Source organism: Pollicipes pollicipes, unplaced genomic scaffold (genome assembly GCF_011947565.3).
Source record: "Pollicipes pollicipes isolate AB1234 unplaced genomic scaffold, Ppol_2.1 Scaffold_5724;HRSCAF=6776_pilon_pilon_pilon, whole genome shotgun sequence".
In the NCBI taxonomy this organism is placed as follows: Eukaryota; Metazoa; Arthropoda; class Thecostraca; order Pollicipedomorpha; family Pollicipedidae; genus Pollicipes; species Pollicipes pollicipes.
This window is the reverse complement of record NW_023596746.1, coordinates 37,275,497-37,297,996: the sequence shown is the minus strand read 5'-3', so window position 1 is coordinate 37,297,996 and position 22,500 is coordinate 37,275,497. Positions and strand designations below refer to the sequence as shown.

General features: G+C 51.7%; 1 protein-coding gene across 1 annotated transcript in view; it reads left to right on the top strand.

Annotated features, from left to right (window-relative positions):
* The window catches only part of LOC119103552 (glucose transporter type 1), a gene marked incomplete at its 3' end in the record, with an annotated part of 48,719 nt that extends 26,634 nt beyond the window's left edge, over positions 1-22,085 (top strand). The window contains 9 exon segments of the mRNA XM_037227132.1: positions 2,558-2,653; positions 14,155-14,315; positions 14,715-14,839; positions 17,935-18,050; positions 18,334-18,388; positions 18,717-18,824; positions 20,474-20,661; positions 21,156-21,486; positions 22,000-22,085. Coding sequence (XP_037083027.1) covers positions 2,558-2,653; positions 14,155-14,315; positions 14,715-14,839; positions 17,935-18,050; positions 18,334-18,388; positions 18,717-18,824; positions 20,474-20,661; positions 21,156-21,486; positions 22,000-22,085 — 1,266 coding nt within the window.
* Between the last annotated feature and the right edge of the window lie 415 nt (positions 22,086-22,500).

Here is a 22,500-nt window from a genome sequence, read left to right as displayed (position 1 = left end):
CTGAACTCAACATGAATGCAGTTGCGGCCTTTCTAATTGCCTGGTAACCTCATTGTCTCTGCACATGCAATTGGGCCGTTTGTGGACATGATGGGCGACCTACACGTATAGAATAATTACAAAGTTTGGAGAACCAAGTTTGAAAGTATGATTAAGTTATTTTAAAAGTATTTGAGCATAGCACATACGGACAACAAAGTGCCCGAATATCGCTTTTTGTTGTTCTTGGATTGGCTCGTAGTAGCTTGCATGCATCTCGCATCACCTAAATGCGATTAGCATGATGCAACAGAACCAATGATCGATCACTGCAATCAAACTTCGGCCGGGTTACAAAAAAGCTAGACGGCACATTTGCGTTGAAACATAAGCACGGAATGCATTCTGACATGTCTCCCTAAAAGTGTTCCTCAGCTCGCCTCTGAATGGTTTACGGAAATCGCATGCTTCAAAAGGTCGCGCTAATTTTTATTTTACGAACAGCGACCAATTTTCAACGTGCTAACAGTTTAGAATCTAGCTGAAAAAATACGGAGGGTCGCTAGTGCTCATGATATAAATAGGCTCAAGTTTTCGCCAAAAAACTTGAGCCTATTTATATAAACCTTTTTAGTTATTTAGAGCCTATTATATTTATATTTTGATTATTTATTATTATTTTATTATTATATTGCTTGTATTATATTTATATTATGATATGCATATACATATTATATTTAGAGCCTATATAGAGCCTATTTATATAAACAAAAAACAAAAAATTGACGTCACATATGAAGAGTTTTATTAGGCTACTGAAAACTAGCACCGAAGCCTATTCCGAAGAGAGGATGTTGCATTTGTCCGCGGGCTTAAAGCCATTTGCTGCCAAATGCACCAACAGATCCATTAAATGCCCAGAATCTAGCCGTTGACTGTAATACGCTGAACAACCCATACACTGTATGTGACATAAGCTCTGTCTAGCGTCCATCAGTAGGGAATTTCATAACGTGTCGGTCGCTTCGCAGTGTTCACGGATGACACAGCACTGGAATGAGCCTGAACAGCCGTGAATTGCTGGGTGCGCGCATGGGCGTGGCGAGCTTCCAAGCATAACCGCGCTGCTGGGGGACGAAGCCTTGAGCTAGCCATGATGGATTTGTGTACACTACCTTAAATAGCTTTCTGAAACGCCGCATTAGGCTGAAAATCTTGCAAGAGTTGGTGGAGGTGTCCCTGCCTAGCGTTAATTAGATGTAAGAAAGGTCTCGAGGTCTTGGCTGTTCGGCATTATGAGTTCATATCACCTATGTTGAGTGTTATTGACCTCGGATATACCAGGAAGTATTGGCTACACGACGCTATCAAGTAAAGTTTTACTGAATTGTCAATGCTCAAAATTTCGTCTGGCGTAGAACACAAACAGAATGCTAACAAATAAGTATTGATAACTAATGTCAGATTGCATTACACACCAACAATGGTGCTATAATCGTCACGTCTTCTTTGGAATGTTTTCACTCCACATGCCGTTTCCTGAATCATTCCGACAAAGCTTAGACAACAGGACATTCGATAAACCTCCCGCAAGCCGTGTGGCCAGTTCTGCAAAGCTTCTGCTGCATGCAGAGCGTATCGCGTGCCATGGGTGGTGACCACGCGTGCCTTTCCCATTCGATTTATCGAGAACGATCGTTCTGCATGGGCTCTGGCGGCAGCCGGGAGCGTATCGCTGCTGGCATCTGCGAGGTCCAGGCGCTCACCGCTCTGATTCGATAGCCTGTCACCGTACCGTCGGCACTGACAGATCGGGAGTAATCACGGACCTGACACACCCGCACGGGCTCCGGTGATTCCCGGACACGGGTAACCCCGGGACTCGGCGTCACTCGATCACTGGCAATCACTGCGCCCTGGCGCCTGTTGAACGCTCTGCATCCGGGTGGCTGTCGTCCCAACCGGCCCTGACACCCGCGAGGCGTCCAGGCCTATCCCGCCACCCGCCATCCCGGTGACATATGCGTCTCACGCAATGCGTCATCCCGAAGCGCTGTCTCCCCTGGGGCCTGGTTCAGCCCGGGGCCAGGTTTGTGGGGTCTGGATTGGTTCATCCGGGCCTAGTCTGTGGGGTCCGGTCTGGTCCACCCCGGACCTGGTCTGTGGGATATGGTTTGGTCCCTCCTGGGCCTAGTCTGTGGGTCCGACCCGAGCCTGGTCTGTGAGGTCTGGTCTGGTCCACCGTGGGCCTGGTCTGTAGGTTCATCTGCTCCAAGACACAGCGGCGATCAACCGCTTCGGTGACAGTCACCAAATCTGGAGGCTCGGCAGCAGCGATGGCGACGCTGACGCGCTGTGCTCGTCACTCTCTGCAGCGCTGCTGACGGACTGTGCTCGTCACTCTCTGCAGCGCTGCTGACGGACTGTGCTTGGCACCCTCTGCAGCGCTGCCGACGGCCTGTGCTTGGCACCCTCTGCAGCGCTGCTGACGGATGGCTGGCACCGCGAACTCTGCTGCCCGCGGTCTGCCATACACCCCTCATGTGCTGGTGGTTGAGGGCCTGGTCTGCTGTTGCAGGGTCTCACCTGTTTCCTAGTGTCCACCATCTTTTCGGCCGTGCTCGGCATGTTCCAGTTTGGCTACAACACAGGCGTCATCAATGCTCCACAGCAGGTTAGTCACCGCCCAGCTTAGCAGTTTATTTTCAGCTGCTCAGTCGGACTGCATGCAAAGCTATGAGGAAGACATTGAGCTTCTGCGCGTTTTCTGTTTCTTTTTGTTTGTTTGTTTCCTGCATTTGAGTCCAGGATTCTGATTCTGACAATAATCTGCCCTCACTTTACCAGGAGGTACCCGTCAAACGATGCTATCAGATAGTGACCGTGTTGACAAAACTTAGTGTTTAGACTTTGTCAGCATTGCCAATACGTGCTGGATAACGTCACTTACTCAGTCTTGCATAACATAACGAGGGTCAATTATTGTCGATATTTTTGAAAATTGCGCCCTTTGCTCTTGAATTACCGTTGTTTTCTTCATCACAGAGGCGTTGATTCCAGCGCATCCTGCGGAATCCTTTGCCGTTGTCTCCCAACTTCGTGAATTGATTGGGGGTGTAATGACCAGCACATAAGGCATTATAATGGCTCACATAAAAAGTATGCATGAACCGTTGAAGTGATTAAAATCCTTGCGCTAATTGACCAGGATACCTCACACCCACAAGGCTCAACATAACACTGAGTGAATCCCAAAGTTGTGTCACAGCAAAATACCTGTTGAAGTACTTCGACCAGGTGTTGGCACGTGAATTGCTAGCATTAGTGCATGCTTATTTCTTACCAAATTCGGAGGCAGTTACCAGTCACTACATTTGGCAACACAGCTGTACCATACCATGCCATCGTTGGAACGACAGGCAAGGATATCCATGCCGTGCTTGAACGATTATGGAAACAATCATATCACACCAATCATGGTGGGTCTCCAAAATCGCTTTCAGATACGTTACGCCAGAGCGTGATCAGGTAAAATGTCCAACACCGAATTAGGATGGTTCGAAGAGCAATGTTCTTAAGTCCCATTGCATGCATCAGGGCCACAGACGTTCAAATTTTGAATTTTGAACGTTTATCAACGTCATCCGTTTACCACCAGTCACCACTTTATCACATTCACTCACTGACATCGATGCAGTCTTATAAGTGTCAGGCATTATCTGTTCTCGCCTCAAGGCTGATGATCTATGGTTTTGTTACACCTGCGATGACAATATTTGGGGCGTCAACTTTTAAGGATCACATGTTGTAAGCAAATGTGTAGTTAATTAGGCCCATACGGGATGGGGGCTGGAAACCCCCATCCTCCCACATGGGCCCAGGTCATCCATGGTCCCCTGTTGGAATCCTTCCCAAACCCACGGCGTTAACGACGATCCTATTGTTGCAACGTTTCGACTTTGTAGTTTGTCGGTGCTTACCACGCGCACCAGTTTGAGACCCCCAGAGCATCGGTGGTCCCATCTGGCTTCAAACTCTGGTGACGTCCCTATATGCAATGTGTGTGCAGATCTGTTAGTGTGGAAACTTTCTAGACCGCGAAGGTACCTAGATGATTTCAAGCCATCAGACCGACCGATGTAATTAGAACTTGGCCACCCGCATAATTAGTAAACTAACAGATATCGTATCCGCTCTGCAGCGCACCTGTGCTTTTAGCGAATTGAAGCAAACCTCACCATTTGTCTCATGTGTCGCGTGCAGATAAAAACGACACCCAACAGTCTGTGAGCCAATCGAGTAGAAATAGGTATTTCAATAGATTGAAATGATTTTTTTCAAGAATGCACAATGCAACCTCAGACCAAAGCGCGTGCAGACAACGTTTTCACGCCTTTAGGCATCTCACGGATAGACACATTAGCCCGGTTCACAACGCACAACTTGTTCAAGCTACTCCACGTGATCTTTGGTGGATAGTTTATTTGGTCTATTTTTAGCTCTTACTGGATTTTACACATGATTAGATGAATTGGCTACAACGAAGGAACTTCCAGGTAAGTTGAAACAACATATAGCTGTATATCAAAAATTATAAGTAATTGTCCTTCCACAAGATCCATCTTTGGAGGTTTCAATTGTGATATTGTAGCCAACTATGAAATATACTAATTATATCAGGCAGCGGCCATGATTCGCTGTCAAGATTAAGTACACAGGTTTGTGCGCGTTGAGTGAACCATAGAGACGGCTTTGTACTTAATTTGTCGTATGAAGCTTCATGTTATGTAACAAATACTGTGCTAATACATCAAAATATTACGTTTTTCACAGCAAGTGCTGTCGTGATTGCGCTCACTGTTGGGTTTTTATCTCCCGGGCTGTAACTCAGAACTATTTCATTTCCAGCAAAAATATTTCATCTCTTAAATCAGCTGTCGTCGAGTTGCCGAGATCGGAGTACGCGGGCGCGCTGCTCGCGGGGTGGTTGTGAGGTGGGTGAGCGGAGGGTCGGCGATGAAGAGTACGTGTGTGGAGTTTGAATTCCCACCTGAATAAATACATCCGTGCGGTATGTCTGTTATGTTCTCGGTCCGTGCCCTGTCGGCACACGGCTCGGTGGAGCGTCCATACACGGCGGATCCGTGCTTAGAACTGTATTGCCTCAAATCAGGCGGGGGCAGCGCTAGCGCCGCCACGTGGACAACCTCCCCTCTGGGATTACAGGATGCACTGCTGCCAAAAAACGCAAAACAAAATAATGCACTTCACAAAATAAAACAACACGCACAGTTGCATCGCATCTCCCCTCCCCGGGCGGGAAAATAATGCATCCAATAACATCACCTACAGTGCGACGATCACTCTTGGTAAGTACATGTACCCCACCGCACTTGCAGCCCCTCTGGCCTCCGCCTGTTGCGCTCCCCTCGGCGCAACGGTGCGGTTGTGGTCTGCTGTGATGGGCGTGCCGAGTGTGAGCGAGCCTCGCTGTTCGCTGCAGGTCCTGGTGACGCCTGCACAGCTACAGGTGACGTCTGATCCGCTCCAGGTGATGATGTTGTAGTCTCAGGCAGCGATAGGGCCGTCTCAGATGACGTCCGAGTTGTTTCAGGTGACGTCTGCGGCGCCCCAGGCTGCTCTGTTGCAGCTTCAGGCGGCGCCCGCCCCACATCCAGGGACGCTGGTGCATCAGACGTCGGGTGCGCCATTGTCACAGCGGCAGAACTCGTTGGTTCACACGCTGGTGTAGCCGCTGGCGATTTGATGCCCTCCGAGATCAGCGGGCGTAGCGGACGCAGGAGGCGCCTGTTCCGCCAGTATACGCGTCCAGATGGTGCGCGGATCAGGAAGCTGCGGCGCTGCTGGCTGACTCCGCTGATGACACCGGTGCTGTCCAGAGGTCGGTGCGGGGGTCTTGGAGCAACACGTGTTGACCCAGCTGCAGAGGGCGATGTGAACGTGCTGAAGCGTCGTAGTAGTCAGCCTCTCTGCGACGCCGTTCCGCTGCGCGCCGGTCGCACACATCAGCACGCTCTTGCCAGCACTTGGCGAAGGAGCTGTGGTGAGCTGGGACCATCGACCTCAGCGGATGGCCGAGGAGCACTTGAGCTGCCAATCGTCCGTCCGCTCTCGGAGAGTTTCAAAGTTCCAGCAGCCCCTCCGCGAATGCGTCCGTATCGAGGTCACCGCTGGCAGTCACCTTCATGAGGAGCCTCTTGACGGCTTTCACTGCTGCTTCCGGGTGCCCATTCGCCTGAGGGTAATGCGGCGAGGACAGCTGGTGCTTGACACCCCACTTGGCCAGGAAGTATCTGGTCTTCTTGGCCGCGAACTGGGATCCTCCGTCGCTCAGGAGCACACTGGGCACTCCAGTCGACGCGAATGCCTGCCGGAGACTGGTTGTCAGCTGATGTGCTGATGCTGTCCGGCCCATGTGAGTGACCCAGGGCCACCCCGACAGCCTGTCGGCGTACACCAGGTACGTACAACCACCATATTCAAAGAAATCCAATGAGACGATTTCGAAGACTCTTGTTGGCAGACACATCTGGATGATCGGCTCTTTCTGTTGCTTCGGGAGATGAAGCCGACACTCTTGACAGGTCTTCACTACGTTGGAGATGTCGTGGTCGATACCTGGCCAGTAGACCACCTGTCTCGCTCTTCCTTTTGTTCTTTCTTCCCCCTGATGGCTGGCATGCAGCTTCTGCAGAACGTCCCGTCGCAGGCTGCTGGGGACGACGATCCGCTGTCCGCAGATGACCAGGTCACCGTCTACCGCCAGCCGATCCCGCATGTTCCAGTATGGTCGAACTTGCGGATCTACTTTGGACTTGTGGTCGGGGAAGCCAGACAGCACGGCTTCTTTGAGGGCCAAAATCTCAGGATTGCGCTCTGAAGCCGCTTGCATCGCCGACAGCGCCGTGTCCTCGAACGGTGATACAGCTGTCCCAGCTCCGTCGATGCTGGTTACAGCATGGATCACCATGCTGGAGAGCTGGCAGGAGATCTCCTTTCCGGTGGTCTCGTCATCTCCAGTGGGCTCCTCGACCGGGAGCCTCGACAGGGCGTCGGGAGTGGCGTGCAGCTTCCCCTGCCTCCATACTGCCACGCAGTTGTAGGGCGCCAGGCACTCCCGCAGGCGACGGAGGTGAGCATTGGCAACATCCTGTTAAACTCTTCCCGTTCAGAATGGGGATGAGTGGCCGGTGATCGGTGGCGACTTCAAACTTCTGCATCTCTTGCAGGTAGATGACGTACTTCTTCATGGCCCAGACGATGGCCAACATCTCGACTTCGATCACGGCGTACCTCGTCTCTGTGTCTGTCAGGAAGCGTGATCCACACTGGATCAGGCGCCAGTTTCCTGCTTCATCTTGCTGCCTGAGACAAAAACCGAGGCCTTTCAGGCGTGCTGCGTCTGTCTCAAGGACCGTCCTCCTATTCGGGTCGAAGAAACCCAGAACCGGCGGCTTTACCAGCACCGTCTTGACCTCGTTGAAGGCCTTGGTGTGCTCTTCCGTCCACAGCCATGCGTTCCTTGGACGGAGGAGCTGACGCAGTGGCTCTGCAGCGCGCGCTACGTCTGGAGAGAACGCTCCCACCTGATGGACCAGGCCGAGGAAGGACCTGAGATCCGTCAGACACTCCGGCTGTGGGAAATTGGAGACCGCCGCTGTCCTCTTACTGTCCGGCGTGTAGCCACTGGTTCCGACTGTGAAGCCACAGAAGTCGACTGATTCCGCCGCGAAGACACACTTCTTCGGGTCGAGAGTAATTCCGTTGTCTTCACAGCGGGCGAGGATGTTCCAGACGTGCCGCAGATGGCCGTTGTAGTCGGAGTCCCATGCGATGACGTCATCGACGACCTTGCGAGTCCGTGGCACGTCTCCCAGGGCTGGGTCGCCTCTCTGGTTGTAGACGTCACCAGAGGAGACCAGTCCCATGGCCGCCCTCAGGAACCGGAACCGTCCCCACGGCGTTATGAAGGTGGTGAGGTCCTTGTCCTCCTCTCTGATGGGGATCTGATGATAGCCGGCCTTTGCGTCGAGCTTGGTGAAGAATCTGGCCTCTGTGCCGATGGATGCCACCGCGTCGTGCGTGCTTCTCACGGGATGCACGGGTCTCTTTACGAACTTGTTCAGCCTGGTGAAGTCGACAGTCAGGCGACATCCAGACACCGCTCCGTTCTCTGACGTCTTGGGCACTGGCACCAGAGGATGGAACCAGAGCGTCGGATGATCCACTGGCTCGATGACTTCCTTCCGGATCATGTCGTTAAGCTTCTCCCGTACCTCGTCACGCCAACAGAACGGGATGGCGCGAGGGGCATGGGTCGCGAACGGGACGGCATCTTCCGTGAGCTCGATCTTCATTGTTCCGCCAGCCACCTCCCGCAGGGGACCTGAAGCATCACACACCCGCGGGAAGGCGGCCTTCATTTGGCTGAAGTGCTCCTGTCTCTCGTGGAGCGGCGGTACTCCGCGAGATGCCGCTCCCACCGTCTTGGGATTCCAACGCGGCGGCATCTTCTGCGTCGTTGTCTTCACACATCGGCTATCTCGTATTGAAGATCTATGGTCGTCATCGGCTTCCTCCCGGTCGACATCCTCTTCAGCAGCAACTCCAGCAGCATCTCGAACAGCATCTCCAGCAGCTGCAGTCGTCGTCATCGCCTTTATCTGCTGAGGGTAGTTCTCGGGAAGAATGCCGAGCTTGATGCTGTCGTGCCACGAGAGCAACGGGCCATTCAGCATCCTCACGACCGCCGCCTCCACGGTGTGTTGAACTCGCCCGAACTGAAGTGTGAGGCTGCAGGTGCCGAAAAAAGTGTATCTCCCTGCTGTCCGCGCTAAGCAGCCTGGTTGTCGGTGGCGTCAGATTGCTCCGCCTGATGCCGAACCTCTCGGCATACCGCAGTGACACAGCTGACGTCTCAGCTCCGGTGTCGGGCGTCCAGTAGGTCGTGGTCGTTCCGCCTCCGTCCGGTCGATGAAGCTGCTGCTCGATCCGTGGCGAACAGCGCGCCGAGACGCCTCGTACACGGACGTCTGGAACCCGTCTGACGCCCTGGGCCGGAGCTCCCGTCACCTGCTGCACAGCCTGGACGGACGACTGGACGCGTGAACCGCTTCGGCGGTCCTGACGGCGCCAACTGTTGCTCCTGTCGCGCCTCTGTGGTTCAGCATGCTGACGCCGGCAAACAGCCGCGAAGTGTCCCTGCTCCTGGCAGTGAAAGGATGGGCGCCCAACCGCCGGACACCTCTGCTCATCCCGGTGAGCCGCTCTGCCGCAGCGGGCGCACTTCTCCCCAGACTTCACCGCTGACGACGGTCGCTTATCTCGCTGGTATCGAGATAGCTTGGCCAGCGATGACGTCACCGGCTGCCGGATGGCTGACGTGCTGCTGCTGGCGTTCTCAGACGCACGGCAGATGTCGGCTGCCGACTGCAGCGTCAGCTCCGGCATCTCCAGCACCCGGCGCCTGGCGTCTTCATCTCGAACGCTGACCACCAGCCGGTCTCGGAGCCGGTCATCGATGCAGAACGTGCAGAAGTCGCAGAACGACGCCGTCTCTCTCAGCGCGCAGAGAAACTCGTCGAATGTCTCGCCCTGCTGCTGCACGCGCGTGTTGAAGTCACGACGATCGATGATGATGTTGCGCTGGCGACGTAGATGCTGCTGCATGTCCAGGACGATCTCGCCGATCGTCACGCCCGTCGACTGAAGCAGCCCGAATCGGACAACCCTGACCCAGTCGTCATCCAGCAGCGCGAGCAAAGCAGCCCTCTGCTCCGCTTGGGGCAGGTCGTCCAGGCCCACGAGTAGACGGTAGCCGTCAAACTTGTTTCTCCACGCCTCAAACTCCTTCAACGAAGCAGACGCAATCAGCCGCGGGGCCGGTGTTGCCGCTGCTGGGAGCCGCGACCGTGACCTCGCCCGGTCGGGCTCACGGTGGCCCCGGTCACCGCCCACCGGGTCATAGCCGACCGACACGCACCGCACGTGCCCTGGGGCGGGCGGCTGGGGTCCTCGCAGCACCGGGCCCGGACCGGCTGCGCCGCTGTCACCGCTCGGCTGACCAGCCGGGCCGGGCGGCAGAGGCATACGCAGTGCCGGGCCGGGGTGGGTCACGCCGCCCTCACCACTCGGGTGACCGGCCGGGGTGATCGAATCCTGCCCCGGAGTGATCGGCCCGCCGCGACCTCTCGGGGAACTCGCTAAGGTGGGTGGCAGCGGCGCACGCAGCGTCGGGTCGCCGTCACCTCTCTGATGGCCTGTCGGGCTGGGCAGATCCTGCCCCGAGGCGGCCAGCAGAGGCGCACGCTGAGCAGGCACGCCGCCATCGCCACCAGTCGCGCCGTCGTCGCCTGTTGAATGCTGCGCTGACGATGGGGCCATCCGCTCCAGAAGCTGGATGAGGCGTTCCTCCCGCTGCTGCGATGCTTCCATCTGACGGTTGAACATGTCGATCAGGAGCTGCACTTCCGACGGCTTCCGCCCCCCGCCCCCGTTGCTGGAGACGCTGCTCATCCTGTCGCCGGATGCCGTAACAGCGCAATCACTATCACAAGCACGTCGTATCTGTCCACTCACTGACGCTCACCAACGCCGATCACCGCTGTCCACATGTTACAGACCGACACGTTACAGTACACTAGTCACAGACCGACCGCGCCATGTTATGTTCTCTGTCCGTGCTCTGTCGGTACACGGCTCGGCGGAGCGCCCATACACGGTGGATCCGGGCTTAGAACTGTATTGCCTCAAATCAGGCGGGGGGCAACACTAGCGCCGCCACGTGGACAACCTGATCGGTGGCAGCAGCTTCCCTTCAGAACATTACAATGTCTAGGGCTCGAAGTGGATGCTTAGAGGTATAATTAAGCGCCAGGTAAACTCAAGGATTCCTGGGGACTCCACACAAGGTCTCAATAGCAAATCCTAGAAAACTGTAGGTCCTCTATTAAGCTGAGGTCTTAGCCAGCCCTCCTAATTTCAGCAGAAATTTTGCCTTTGAACACCGCCCAACTGCTATTTCCGCACAAAGAAAGGTGCGTACTACATAAATAGTCAGCCACCATCCTCTTGTTATGTGACCGACAGTCTGACAGCAGCATCAGCACAACAGGAAGTTAATTAAGGTACCTAAGGGACTGATTTATCCAAAATTAATTTCAAATTGGATTTAAAGATAATGTTATCTTTAAATTACGTACCAAACGATCACTTGCAAACACGTCGCAAACCAAATGCTATCTAACAACGCAGACAAACGTCAATCCTCTTGTTTCATAACCGCTGCTTCCGCCAGCTTTCGCCAGCTTTCGCAACGAGATGCCGTAAGATACACGCATAGTTGCAAAGTTTTCTCCTCTTCATCCGTAGTCGATCGTAGTACTGGAGCTACCTTGTCATTTTCCTCAGAGATCGATCGAAAACGTGACCCACCTAGGTAGCTTACGATCTGGCCACTTTCGGGCGACGGTTGCCAGCGCAAACGGGCAGGGGCGGAAGTAGGCCCAGGCTGGTTGCGAGAGAGGAATGAGTGTTTTAGGAAACACATTTTGCTGGACAACTACGGAAGAACGTCTGAACATTTTAGTTGGACGCCAGGGGAAAACATTTTATGAAACGAATTGCATCGCATTACTGCATTTGTCGGCAAGGCGAACCTGGATTCGCCCATGGAAGTCACCTAGGTAGCTTACACGAGTTGTGCGTTGTGAACAGGGCTATTGAAGGTGTAATAGAGGATCTTCGGAACACTCTGTTGAACACTCCGTGAGCGATCTATCGAACTGTTGTTGCTACGATACGATAAGCAATTACAGGCATTAAGAGATAAGCATAAACATAAGCAAGATTAAGTAACGATAGTTGCTTAATACGAAAATGCTGTGTCATCACTCGTGGAATAGAGGCAAACAACTTTCAGTGCATCGTTGAATGTGTTGTAGACTGCTGGCTGCTTTAAAGGCAAGGCCGTGGGGAGACTTGCGCAAGTGCGAGGAAGCCGCCCAAACTATGTAGCTTGGTTACATTCTTAGAAGTCTCTTGGGGTTTGAGAGTGAAAGTGTCCCTTTTGTCCCTACAATATTGTAAGTGTTGTTTTCACTCAGGCTGTATCTAAATGATGAATGAGTTCGACTTTAACTAACGGTGTTATAACCGGTCGGCCGGTTATGAGCTAATTTGAATAACGCTTCTAATGTTTCGTGCGTTTTTTCGGATGAATCAAGCTATGGAGCGGATATTGCATGAAACATGATTGGAAAACGAGGGCATATCTGACATTGACTTTCTTTATAGATAAGAACTTAATCCTCCAAATTAAGAATTCCCTATCATCGGAAAAGTTGTTAGTAGCGGTGCCCATATTATTTTGTAACGTATCATTGGTCCTGCCAACATCATCCGAGACATATGCACAACTAAATCTAACAACTACATTCAAAACGTTCGTGTTCGCGTCGGTTCAAATTTACATTTCTACATTTTTCTTGCTGAAAATAGGTCATTCGATTTTATGAAAAGTTGCTGTAGATAGGACAGTAGTAATAGTATTTTTCCCCGGAGAAAATCCAGGAGAATGGAGATATAAGTAGGTTGATGTTTCGGCAACATGTCTTTATTGGACAACAACAGAAGTCCTACTGTTTGAACAATAACTCTTCTGACATAAATCATGAACATAAACTAAAAATAACACTTCCGCTATTGCTTTGGTAAAGGGATGTTGCCGAAATATCAACCCATTCATATCTCCATCCTCCTGGTTTTCATCGAGGAATAAGGCTAATACCACCGTCTTATCTGTGTGAATAAGGTTTCTCGCAAACGCACATCACAACTTACAAAAATCTGCTGTCATGCCCAGCACTATTGGGTACCTTGTTATATGACAAATACTAGTGAAGTCTTTACCATGCTTTGTTGCCCCTTCCTCGATTCCACGGTCTATTTCTAGGTGCCAGGGCTTGCCCATCCCACTACAGTGTAACCCGCATATCCATCTGCCGGCTGATTGCCGGATCTTTGTGTCGGATATTAACAGTTTACAGCACCTTTAGGTTTGCTTTTTTGTGCACTAAGTCAGTATGGTGGCTTTTCCTGCCAATCCGCAACGCAACGGCGTCCTCCTATGAGCGAGACCATCAAAATCAGCCATCCGGGAGGCAAATATCCGGCAATCAATCGGTAGAAGAGTGTGCGAGGCATACTCTGGGTGTAGCACGGACAGCCTCCGGCACCTAGAAACAGGCCGTAAAACGGGTGGGGGGGGGGGGGGGGGGCGACAATGCCGAATAAAACCTGCATCAGCGTTCGTTATTATACGTGGTGCCCGCTAGTGCTGTGTATGATAACAGCATTTCAAAAAAACCAAATGACCTGTTTTAGGCAGGAGAAATACAGAAATGTGGTTTTGACCCCACGCGATCACGAACTTTTTGTATATTGTTATTATGTGTAGTTATGGCCATGTCGCAAGGTGATGCTGGGAGGACCAATGAACCGTTACATAATAATATAGGCACATTGTTTCGACAATTTGTCTTATGGTGCTAAACAGTTCATTTGGGGAACTGAATCTTTATCTAGTGATGAAGTCAGTACCACATATAGCGTCATTTTCTAGTGTATATATATATATATATATATATATATATATATACATATATGTGTAGTGTGTGTGTGTGTGTATGTGTATGTGTGTGTGTGTGTGTGTGCGTGTTGCGTGTGTGTGGGTGTGGGTGTGGGTGTGGGTGTGGGTGTGGGTGTGGGTGTGGGTGTGAGTGTGGGTGTGGATGTGGGTGTGGGTGTGGTTGTGGGTGTGGGTGTGGGTGTGGGTGCGGGTGCGGGTGCGGGTGCGGATGCGGGTGCGGGTGCGGGTGCTATATATTTATTTATACACCTCCCTCTCACTCTCTCTCTCTCTCTCTCTCTCTCTCTCCTCTCTCTCTCTCTCTCTCTCTCTCTCTCTCCTCTCTCTCTCTCTTCTCTCTCTCTCTCTCTCTCTCTCTCTCTCTCCCTCTCTCTTCCTCTCTTTCAAGCTTATGTTTACCGATAACAACGTCTTTCGCACACATCTACCGGACAGACGTGTGCCGACGATGACGCGTGCTTGTCTTGTCACCAGTCAGGGACTATCGCAGTGTTCCTGCGCCGCAGATCATTGAGGAATTCATCGCAGATGTGTGGCGGTCGCGTTACGGCTCCGAGATCGCCTCCACCACGCAGGACTTTATCTGGTCGGTGGCCGTGTCCATCTTTGCCATCGGCGGCATGGTTGGTGGCTTCTCGGGTGGTTACATCGCCAACAGGTTTGGCAGGTGAACGTCGATGGAGTTTCAAGGAAACGCTTTGATCGTTCTGGACAGCGGCATCTGTCACGAGCCCAAGAGACGGGGAGCTGTAATTGTTCGCTTGTGACACAAGCCTTTACGGAACTGTAAGGACATATCGATGGTTACTGTGGCCTTGCGATACGTTTATGTTTGCTGATGTTACTTTAATAACTATTCATAATGCCCATACTCGCATGCTCGTATGTCAATCATAGACGTAACATGATAAGGATTGCTTGCTGTAGGCATTGCTTATAAGCCCACACGAAAAGTCCATATCGATAAAGCTACCTGGTCTCGCTGGCAGGTGGACTAATAGTTTACCTGGTCTCGACAGCCGTGCCCCCACTATTTGGCTGCTGACTGCGGCGCCGTTTATCACAGGAAGGGTGGCCTCATTTTCAACGATTTCGTGGGCCTGGCTGGTGCAGCTCTCATGGGGCTCAGCCACCTGTCCTCATCATTTGAGATGCTCATCATCGGGAGGCTGGTGATCGGGTACAACTGTGGTGAGTGCAGGCTGGTGATCGGGTACAGCTGTGGTGAGTGCAGGCTGGTGTTTGGGTACAGCTGTGGTGAGTGCAGGCTGGTGAGCAGGCTGATGATCGGGTACAACTTTGGTGAGTGCAGGCTGGTGATCGGGCACAGCTGTGGTGAGTGCAAGGGGTGGAGGAAAGAACAGCATCCAGAACAGGCTGCGGCAAAAGACAACGGTCATGCCCATTGGTTTGAAGCATATTTAGGAATAATTTGATACGCTAATCGTCGATGCGTGCAGTGTTGTTTAATGTACCTTGTATATGCGTTGCATTTAATGCATGGCTTGTGAGATGTGCCTGCTCAGACACCGTAACGATTTCCGGTTTGTCAAAGGTGTTTTCCTTGTACATTAGACATGTGATTGATGCAGTCATATCGTATAGTCTTTTATTTGCATGGTTGACAAATGATGATGTTAACAGCTGTAACTATATTTTCTGTAAGGTTAGCCTTCTTTAGGCTCACACATTTTGTGGGCAGCCATCGCGCTCTACGACTGTGGATATTGGATATCTACGCATGAGTGGGCCATTTAAGTGCAAATGTAACATATGTCAAAGGACACTTGATATTGTGCACCTCGGATAGACGATTGCATTCTGTTTCAACTGATAGCTAAAACTTGGTATGTTGGAGTTTATCAACTACGTGCCCTATGCTCTATATGTACTACGTTTATCAACTACGAACCCTACGTACCAGCAGCATTCTGTGTCTGCACATCACAAAGCGACAAAGCCGAACGGCACCTACCATGCCTGCCGACATTGATAAAATGTCTCTCGCCATGGGACTCCGTCTGCACATTTATCCTGGACTTAGATTTCATACGGCGCAAACTCGTCTGTTCCCATAGAACGCACTAGTATGCTTTACGCTGCCTTACAACGCGCCATATAATGATCAGTCACCTTTCCAAGACTTACACAACAGGCTTGAGTATGCTCATTCCAAAGCTCACTTTCCAACTTCTTTTACGTTTGGAAACAAAGTTTCAACCACCCGCAGACCACTCGCTGCCAGTGCTGACGCCCCGCTGGCAGTGAGTGTCCGGTCACACGGATTGGTAGCCAGTGAGATGACGTTAGACACTGGTGGTGGTGACGCCAGGTAGTTACCGGCGGATCGGTAGCCAGTGAGATGACGTCAGCCGCTGGTGGTGGTCAGACACTGACGTCAGTCAGTTACCGGCCCCCAATAGAGCTCGCGAGAGCCATAGTCTGGTGTCTGCAGACGGGGCTGTCTTGCGCATCCGTGCGATACGATAGGTAGGTGCGATATAGAAGATAGATGATTATTGTCGTAGATATTTCCCAGTTTTCCCATCCTTGCCCCCTCGTAACTTTTATCGATACCAATTACCAAGTACAGTCTCCTTGCTAACTGAGCGCTGATATGGCCAGTTGACGGAGACCAGCAAGAAGCAACCTCTTTGTGCGCCATAAATGTACAGAAATTCCCTGCAGTGTCCGCACTTCCTGCCAGGGAAGGACGGGCAGTGCAGGCAAGCGACGCCATATAGCCTCAGCAGCTTAGTGCGTCGTTAAGTCCCGATGATGGCCATGATGGTCGCCTGGAAAGCGGATAACTACTATATGATGTTTATTAATTCTATTTTGAATGGAAGCCTTTAAGTATTTCGAGAAGCCTATCGGGATACCTGAGAGGTCTAGAATGAAACCCCGCCATACGGGTTCATGGAATCATGTTTTGTAACCTTAACTCGTCTTTGTTGATTAATTGGGCTGCCATTCAGAAATTCATGGCGGCGGTCTCGTTAGTTTCAGTTTTGATAACGCCTCTTTCACATCAGGAGCCTCTTTGTTATCAGAGATTATGGGGAGCTTTAATTTCTTCCGAGACGGGCGAGTTGTGAGGTAACTTTAGAGTTACGAACCAAAAGCAGAGATTCATCACTTCAGGTCTCTTTCCAATAGTGTTTGGGTACCCCCAAACTATTGTTGAACTCCGATAATGCATACACATGTATCTCATAAATGCATTTAATCCAGAAGCCTCTGTTACATTCTAGACTCCCTTTAAACCTCAAAAGCTCTTTTGCATCCCATCGGTGTTTTGCTAGGCTACCAAATGCCTCTTTGTTGGCTTTTAAATAGGATCACATGGAGACGTGTCCCGTCTGAAAGCTTTTTTAAGCATCCGGAGTCTTTTTGGGCGTTCCAGGCAGCTCTTAGAAACTTCGGAATTATTTTGGCAGGGCATATTATGAAGATGGAGCCCTCATTACCCAAGCCTGAAGAGCCATCCCAAAAACCAAAGGCCCCTGTCCCTTCTTCCAGGACACTTAAGCTATAGATAAAGATGCAGCCTCCACTGCCCAAGCCTGACGAACCATTCCAAGAATTTGAGGCCCCTGATCTTTCTTTCAGGACCCTTTACGGGTGTAGACGTCAACGGTTGAACATCTCCAGAGTTCGGACGGGAAAACGTTGTCCTCGCTCATTGCTTTTAGCGCAAGACATTACCAATAATGTTAAGCTTAGACAAGTTTTCGGGGATAGGTTCTTACTGCCTCCCCATCTCCATGTAATTAACCTTTGCAATCACTGATCTCTTGGTAAGCCTTTTTAGACGGCGTTAGCCGTAGAGGCCAAAGGCTCAGTTTGTTCTTACAAGAGCTTTTTTGGCCGAAGAAACCGACATTTTAACCAGACTTGTCGGCATCCGGCTGCTGGCCCGAACTTGCGCGGGTGCGCGTGCACTGAAGAGCGAGATTAACAGTTTTCAAAACAACGCCACATGCATCTCAGACCCACCTGCGTGTGTCAGCCAGCAAATTGCGCCGTAATGCACTGTTATGCGGTTCAGTTTACCCTCTTTGTGTTCTGCAGCACCACAAGACACTGCACGCATTTCCCGAAACTAAAGCCCGTTGCCACTGATCAACAACACAGCCTTGCTGACCTGAGCCATGACATAACATTACGCACAAAGATCTCCTCAGCATTCAGAAATCTGAGCTGATGAAGTTAAGAGTTTTGTTTTCCCGTTCGGCTGACGTGTCGGCCATCGTCAGCCGTCGCTGCTGCTGTCTTGCCCTTAGGCTTGAGTACGTCACTGGTTCCGATGTACGTGTCGGAGATAGCACCGGTGAACCTGCGCGGCGGCGTCGGCATCGTCAACCAGCTGGCGGTCACCATCGGGCTGCTCCTCTCCCAGGCGAGTGGGTGTTCAGCTGCGCCCGCGCTGGCATTGACACAACGGCTTTACAATACGCTGATGCTGAGAGCACTGGCTTCAGAAGCATGGGGCTGTAAATGCTGGAGTCAAACAGACTGGTCTATCACAGTTAATCAGAGATGGATACGGTGGTATTGTTGGCATTGTGCTGGCAACAAAGATGCCATGATTACCACGTTAATCATATCCTGCTTAAATACATAAATTTCGCGAATGCCAAACATGCTAAGGCAGCAGACACTGACAACTTTTGTTTCTTTAGGTTTTGGGATTAGACCAACTGCTAGGAACTGCAGACGGCTGGCCACTTTTGCTGGGTAAGCGGAAATTTCACGTAAGGAATGTAAACGACCTTCTCACCATAATGAGATTGAATTAATTTGTTGTAGTTGGATTGACTGGCTTAAAAGCCACGAAGATTTGCGTTTCAACTGTGCTTCGTCGCTGGGCTTCTGTCATGCTCTCACTCACTCTCTCTCTCTCTCTCTCTCTCTCTCTCCTCTCTCTCTCTCTCTCTCTCTCTCTCTCTCTCTCTCTCTCTCTCTCTCTCTCTCTCTCTCTCTCTCTCTCTCTCTCTCTTTAAGCTTTTATTGAAATTGGACAATGTTTGTACGCGCATTATTTTAATGATTTAATATTCTGCAGGGTTGGCTGTATGTCCGGCAGCTCTGCAGTTGCTTCTGCTTCCCATGTGCCCAGAATCTCCCAGATATCTACTCATCACACGACAGAGAGAACAAGAAGCAAGGAGAGGTGGGCGCAGTGTGGGTTAGGATTTGCATCTGTTTTTTCCAATCTAACCTCTCTTTCAGCGAACAGTCTTTGGTCATCCACGTAGTAACGTTCGCTGTGCGCAGCGTGCAGGGCCTCTGCGTCGCACAAATATTCGCGCATATTCATCTTGTGTTGATGCGGTCGTGCAGCAAGAATGTGAAATAGGAATATCGGGAAACATGAATTGCTATGGGCTGCGAACCTCCATTATCTCAGCCACAGCAAGCCAGTATGTGGAGGCGGCTCGGCTGGTCGCCCCGAGACCCATTTGACCAATCGCTCGCCGGGTTTAGTAGCGCCATCTGTCCCCAGTCGCCGCGACTTAACCTCCGCTGTGCGGCCGCCCTATATGCTGGCGCTGACAGCGGCGCGCCACAGCTTACTGAACGTTCTATGCCGAAAATCCGTGCTGATCTGCATCGGGTCTCGTCCTCGGGTGTCACTCTGCCTTGGTCCAAGTCCACCCTCTCGTCCTCGGGTGTCACTCTGCTTTGGTCCAAGTCCACCCTTGAGGTCAGCGGGAGAGGCGTGACGCCTGTCACAGCGCGAGAGGCGTGGCGCCTGGCACAGCGGGAGAGGCGTGACGTCTGGCACGGCGGAGGAGTCGTGACGCCTGATACAGCGGACGAGTCCTGACGCCTGTTGCAGCGGGAGAGGCGTGACGCCTGGCATAGCGGGAGAGGCGTGCCGCCTGTTACCCGTGGGGGAGTTCTGACGTCCTCGCCACTGAACACACTGGCCTCACGCTTCCACACTAAAACCTGCAGCTGGCTCATCGAGCGCAACCAGGTTCACCAAACTAGCTTATTCCGAGACATGTTAGCAGACCTGCATCTTGTAGTCGATATACAGTATGACGCCTAGAACCTGTTGATGTCATCGCTTTCAAGCTGCACAACATTTGGTTTTGCAGCACATAAGATAGAAATGTTCTTTATGTTGCTTTGACCGTTTTCTGTGCGCATCTGGTGACCACATCCAAATAAAAACCGTGTCGTTACGGATCATGAAGAGTTGAAATGCAAGCCATTTGCACATGCGAATTCATTGCCTTACTGAAGAATGTCCTTTTGCCTGCCAACAAGTAATGGAAATTGGGAGAATACGTTATTCTTTCCCCGCAATTCGCGTGGCATGGCTGTGTTGAAATGCCGTTGCTAGGTATCATAATTTAACCAGTCCACCACCGTCAATCAAAGATATTTTGATGCCGACAGTCACCAGGGACTAAAAAATTACATCAATCCTCGCAGGTCATCCCGACCAGTCTAACAGACGCATCGTTGATGTCGGCAGCACTGCGCCAGCCGCGACGCGTGACTCACATGACACCTCACATGTCACGGCCACCAGTCTGACCCCGTCCCGTCGGTACACGGGACTCACATCACACCTCACATGTCACAACCATCAGTCTGACCCCGTCCCGTCGGTACACGGGGCTCACATCACACCTCACATGTCACACCCACCAGTCTGACCCCCCACCCCGTCTGCATACGTGGCTCACACCCCACCTCGCATGTCACACCCATTACCCTGACCCCCGCCCCGTCGGTACACGGGATTCACATCACACCTCACATGTAACACCCACCAGTGTGACCTCGCTCCGTCCGTGTCGGCAGCGCTGCGCCAGCTGCGACACACGGCGCACATCGAGGACGACGTGGAGGAGATGAAGGCGGAGGAGCGCGCGCAGCAGGCCGAGTCGCGCATCACCATGCTGCAGCTGCTGCGCTCGCCCACGCTGCGCGCGCCGCTTCTCATCTCTGTCATCATGCAGCTATCGCAACAGCTCAGCGGCATCAATGCCGTGGGTGACGGGCGCGCTGGGCGGAGGCCAGGGGAACGGTCACAGTGAGAGAGAAGGGAAGAGGCGGAGGCGGAAAGATCCGCTGGGATGAGCCGGGTACGGTGGGGAGGACAAGCACTGGTGGGATGCTTTGCTCCCCATTTCCGATGTATTTTAGGGTTGACCATGCCTTTATGGACAAATTCCGCCGTACACTAATGTAGATATTTGTGACCAATGATAGTTAAGGACAGCGCCTATACGTTCATTGCTTATGTTTATCCTGCGTTGGAAGCGTTACAACTTATGCATTAAAAATATGTTTCATAATGTCATTAAAAAGCAGAACAATAGATCTTGGCTTCGAGTTACTGCGTGATGGCTCATCAGGGTTCAAGGACTCACGTGATTTAAAAAGTAATGGGCCATAATGATTGGGCCGCAATCGTGTTCTGACGATTGACACCCCTAACAGCTGCATCGCTGAAACTTGATTCTGCCGTGACACGTTCCAGGTGTTCTACTACTCGACCAACATCTTCAGCGACGCCCAACTGTCGGAGCAGAACGCCAAGTACGCCACAATGGGCGTGGGCGTGGTGATGGTGGTGATGACGGTTGTCTCCATCCTGCTGATTGAGCGAGAGGGCCGGCGCACGCTACATCTGTGGGGCCTGGGCGGCATGTTCTTTTTCTCCGTCTTCATCACCATCTCTTTCCTGGTGAAGCAGATGATCTCATGGATCGCCTTCCTGGCGGTCATCTCCACCTTCGGCTTCGTCATCTTCTTCGCCGTCGGACCCGGCTCCATCCCGTGGATGATCACGGCCGAGCTCTTTTCTCAAGGTCAGCGCGCAGGGCAGCGTCTGTGCCGAGCAGGCTTATCCTCGCTGCCCCGCGCCCGTGAGGCGAGCCCGGTGTCACAAGTCTTACTGCTCACTGGCTTGCCTGCTCTGTGAGACGAGGGCTCTGAAGGCTCTGTTGTCATGCGTTCGTCAGATTCGTTCGCACATGGTGAGGGTGTGAGTATAGACGTCCTCTTTTGCTAGTGGTCCCAAATTATGACGCTCCGCAAGCCGTGACGCAAGTCGTTCCACGCCGCTGAGTGCATCAGCTCGTGCGATGGAAGCGTTTCACCACTGACCCCTTGACAGCCGCAGTGGTGTGCCCCTTGGTCTCGAAAACATCACAAAACTAATTTAACTGGTTGGAACCGAAATGGCCTTAACCACGCTGAGCATGAAGATACCAAAAGCCAACGTCCCTCCAGTAACCAAAGCTGGCAGATGTAGCGACGTGACGGCGCAACACGTCCAACACATCTCGATGGGGCTGACGTACGTGACGGATGTCGCACAGGTCCGCGTCCGGCAGCCATGAGCATTGCCGTCCTCATCAACTGGCTCTGTAACTTCCTGGTGGGCATCGCCTTCCTGCCGCTCAAGGTGAGTGATGAGGTTCACCTGGCCGTCTGCCCGAAAACGACTTACGTTATTAGAGGTGTGATATACTTTAGACTTAAGTAATCAAACATATCAATTTAAAATCTATGGATAATTCCGCCCGCGGCATTCGTGAATGTGATCCGATCAGATGGAACTTGCAGAACACTGTTCGGCGAGCCCCAGCTCCAACTGGACATGCTGTTTGCCGGACTAAGTCTTTGAATGAAGTCGTCAAAAAAGTGAGAAACAGGGAATCTGTTTTAGTTTCCCTTTATATGTATATATATATACATATAGGTAAGTGCATAATTCCTCTGTACGCATACACATATCCCCTATATATATATATATATATATATATATATATATATATATATATATATAGTTTCCCTATGGATCAGTTCTCTTAACACAG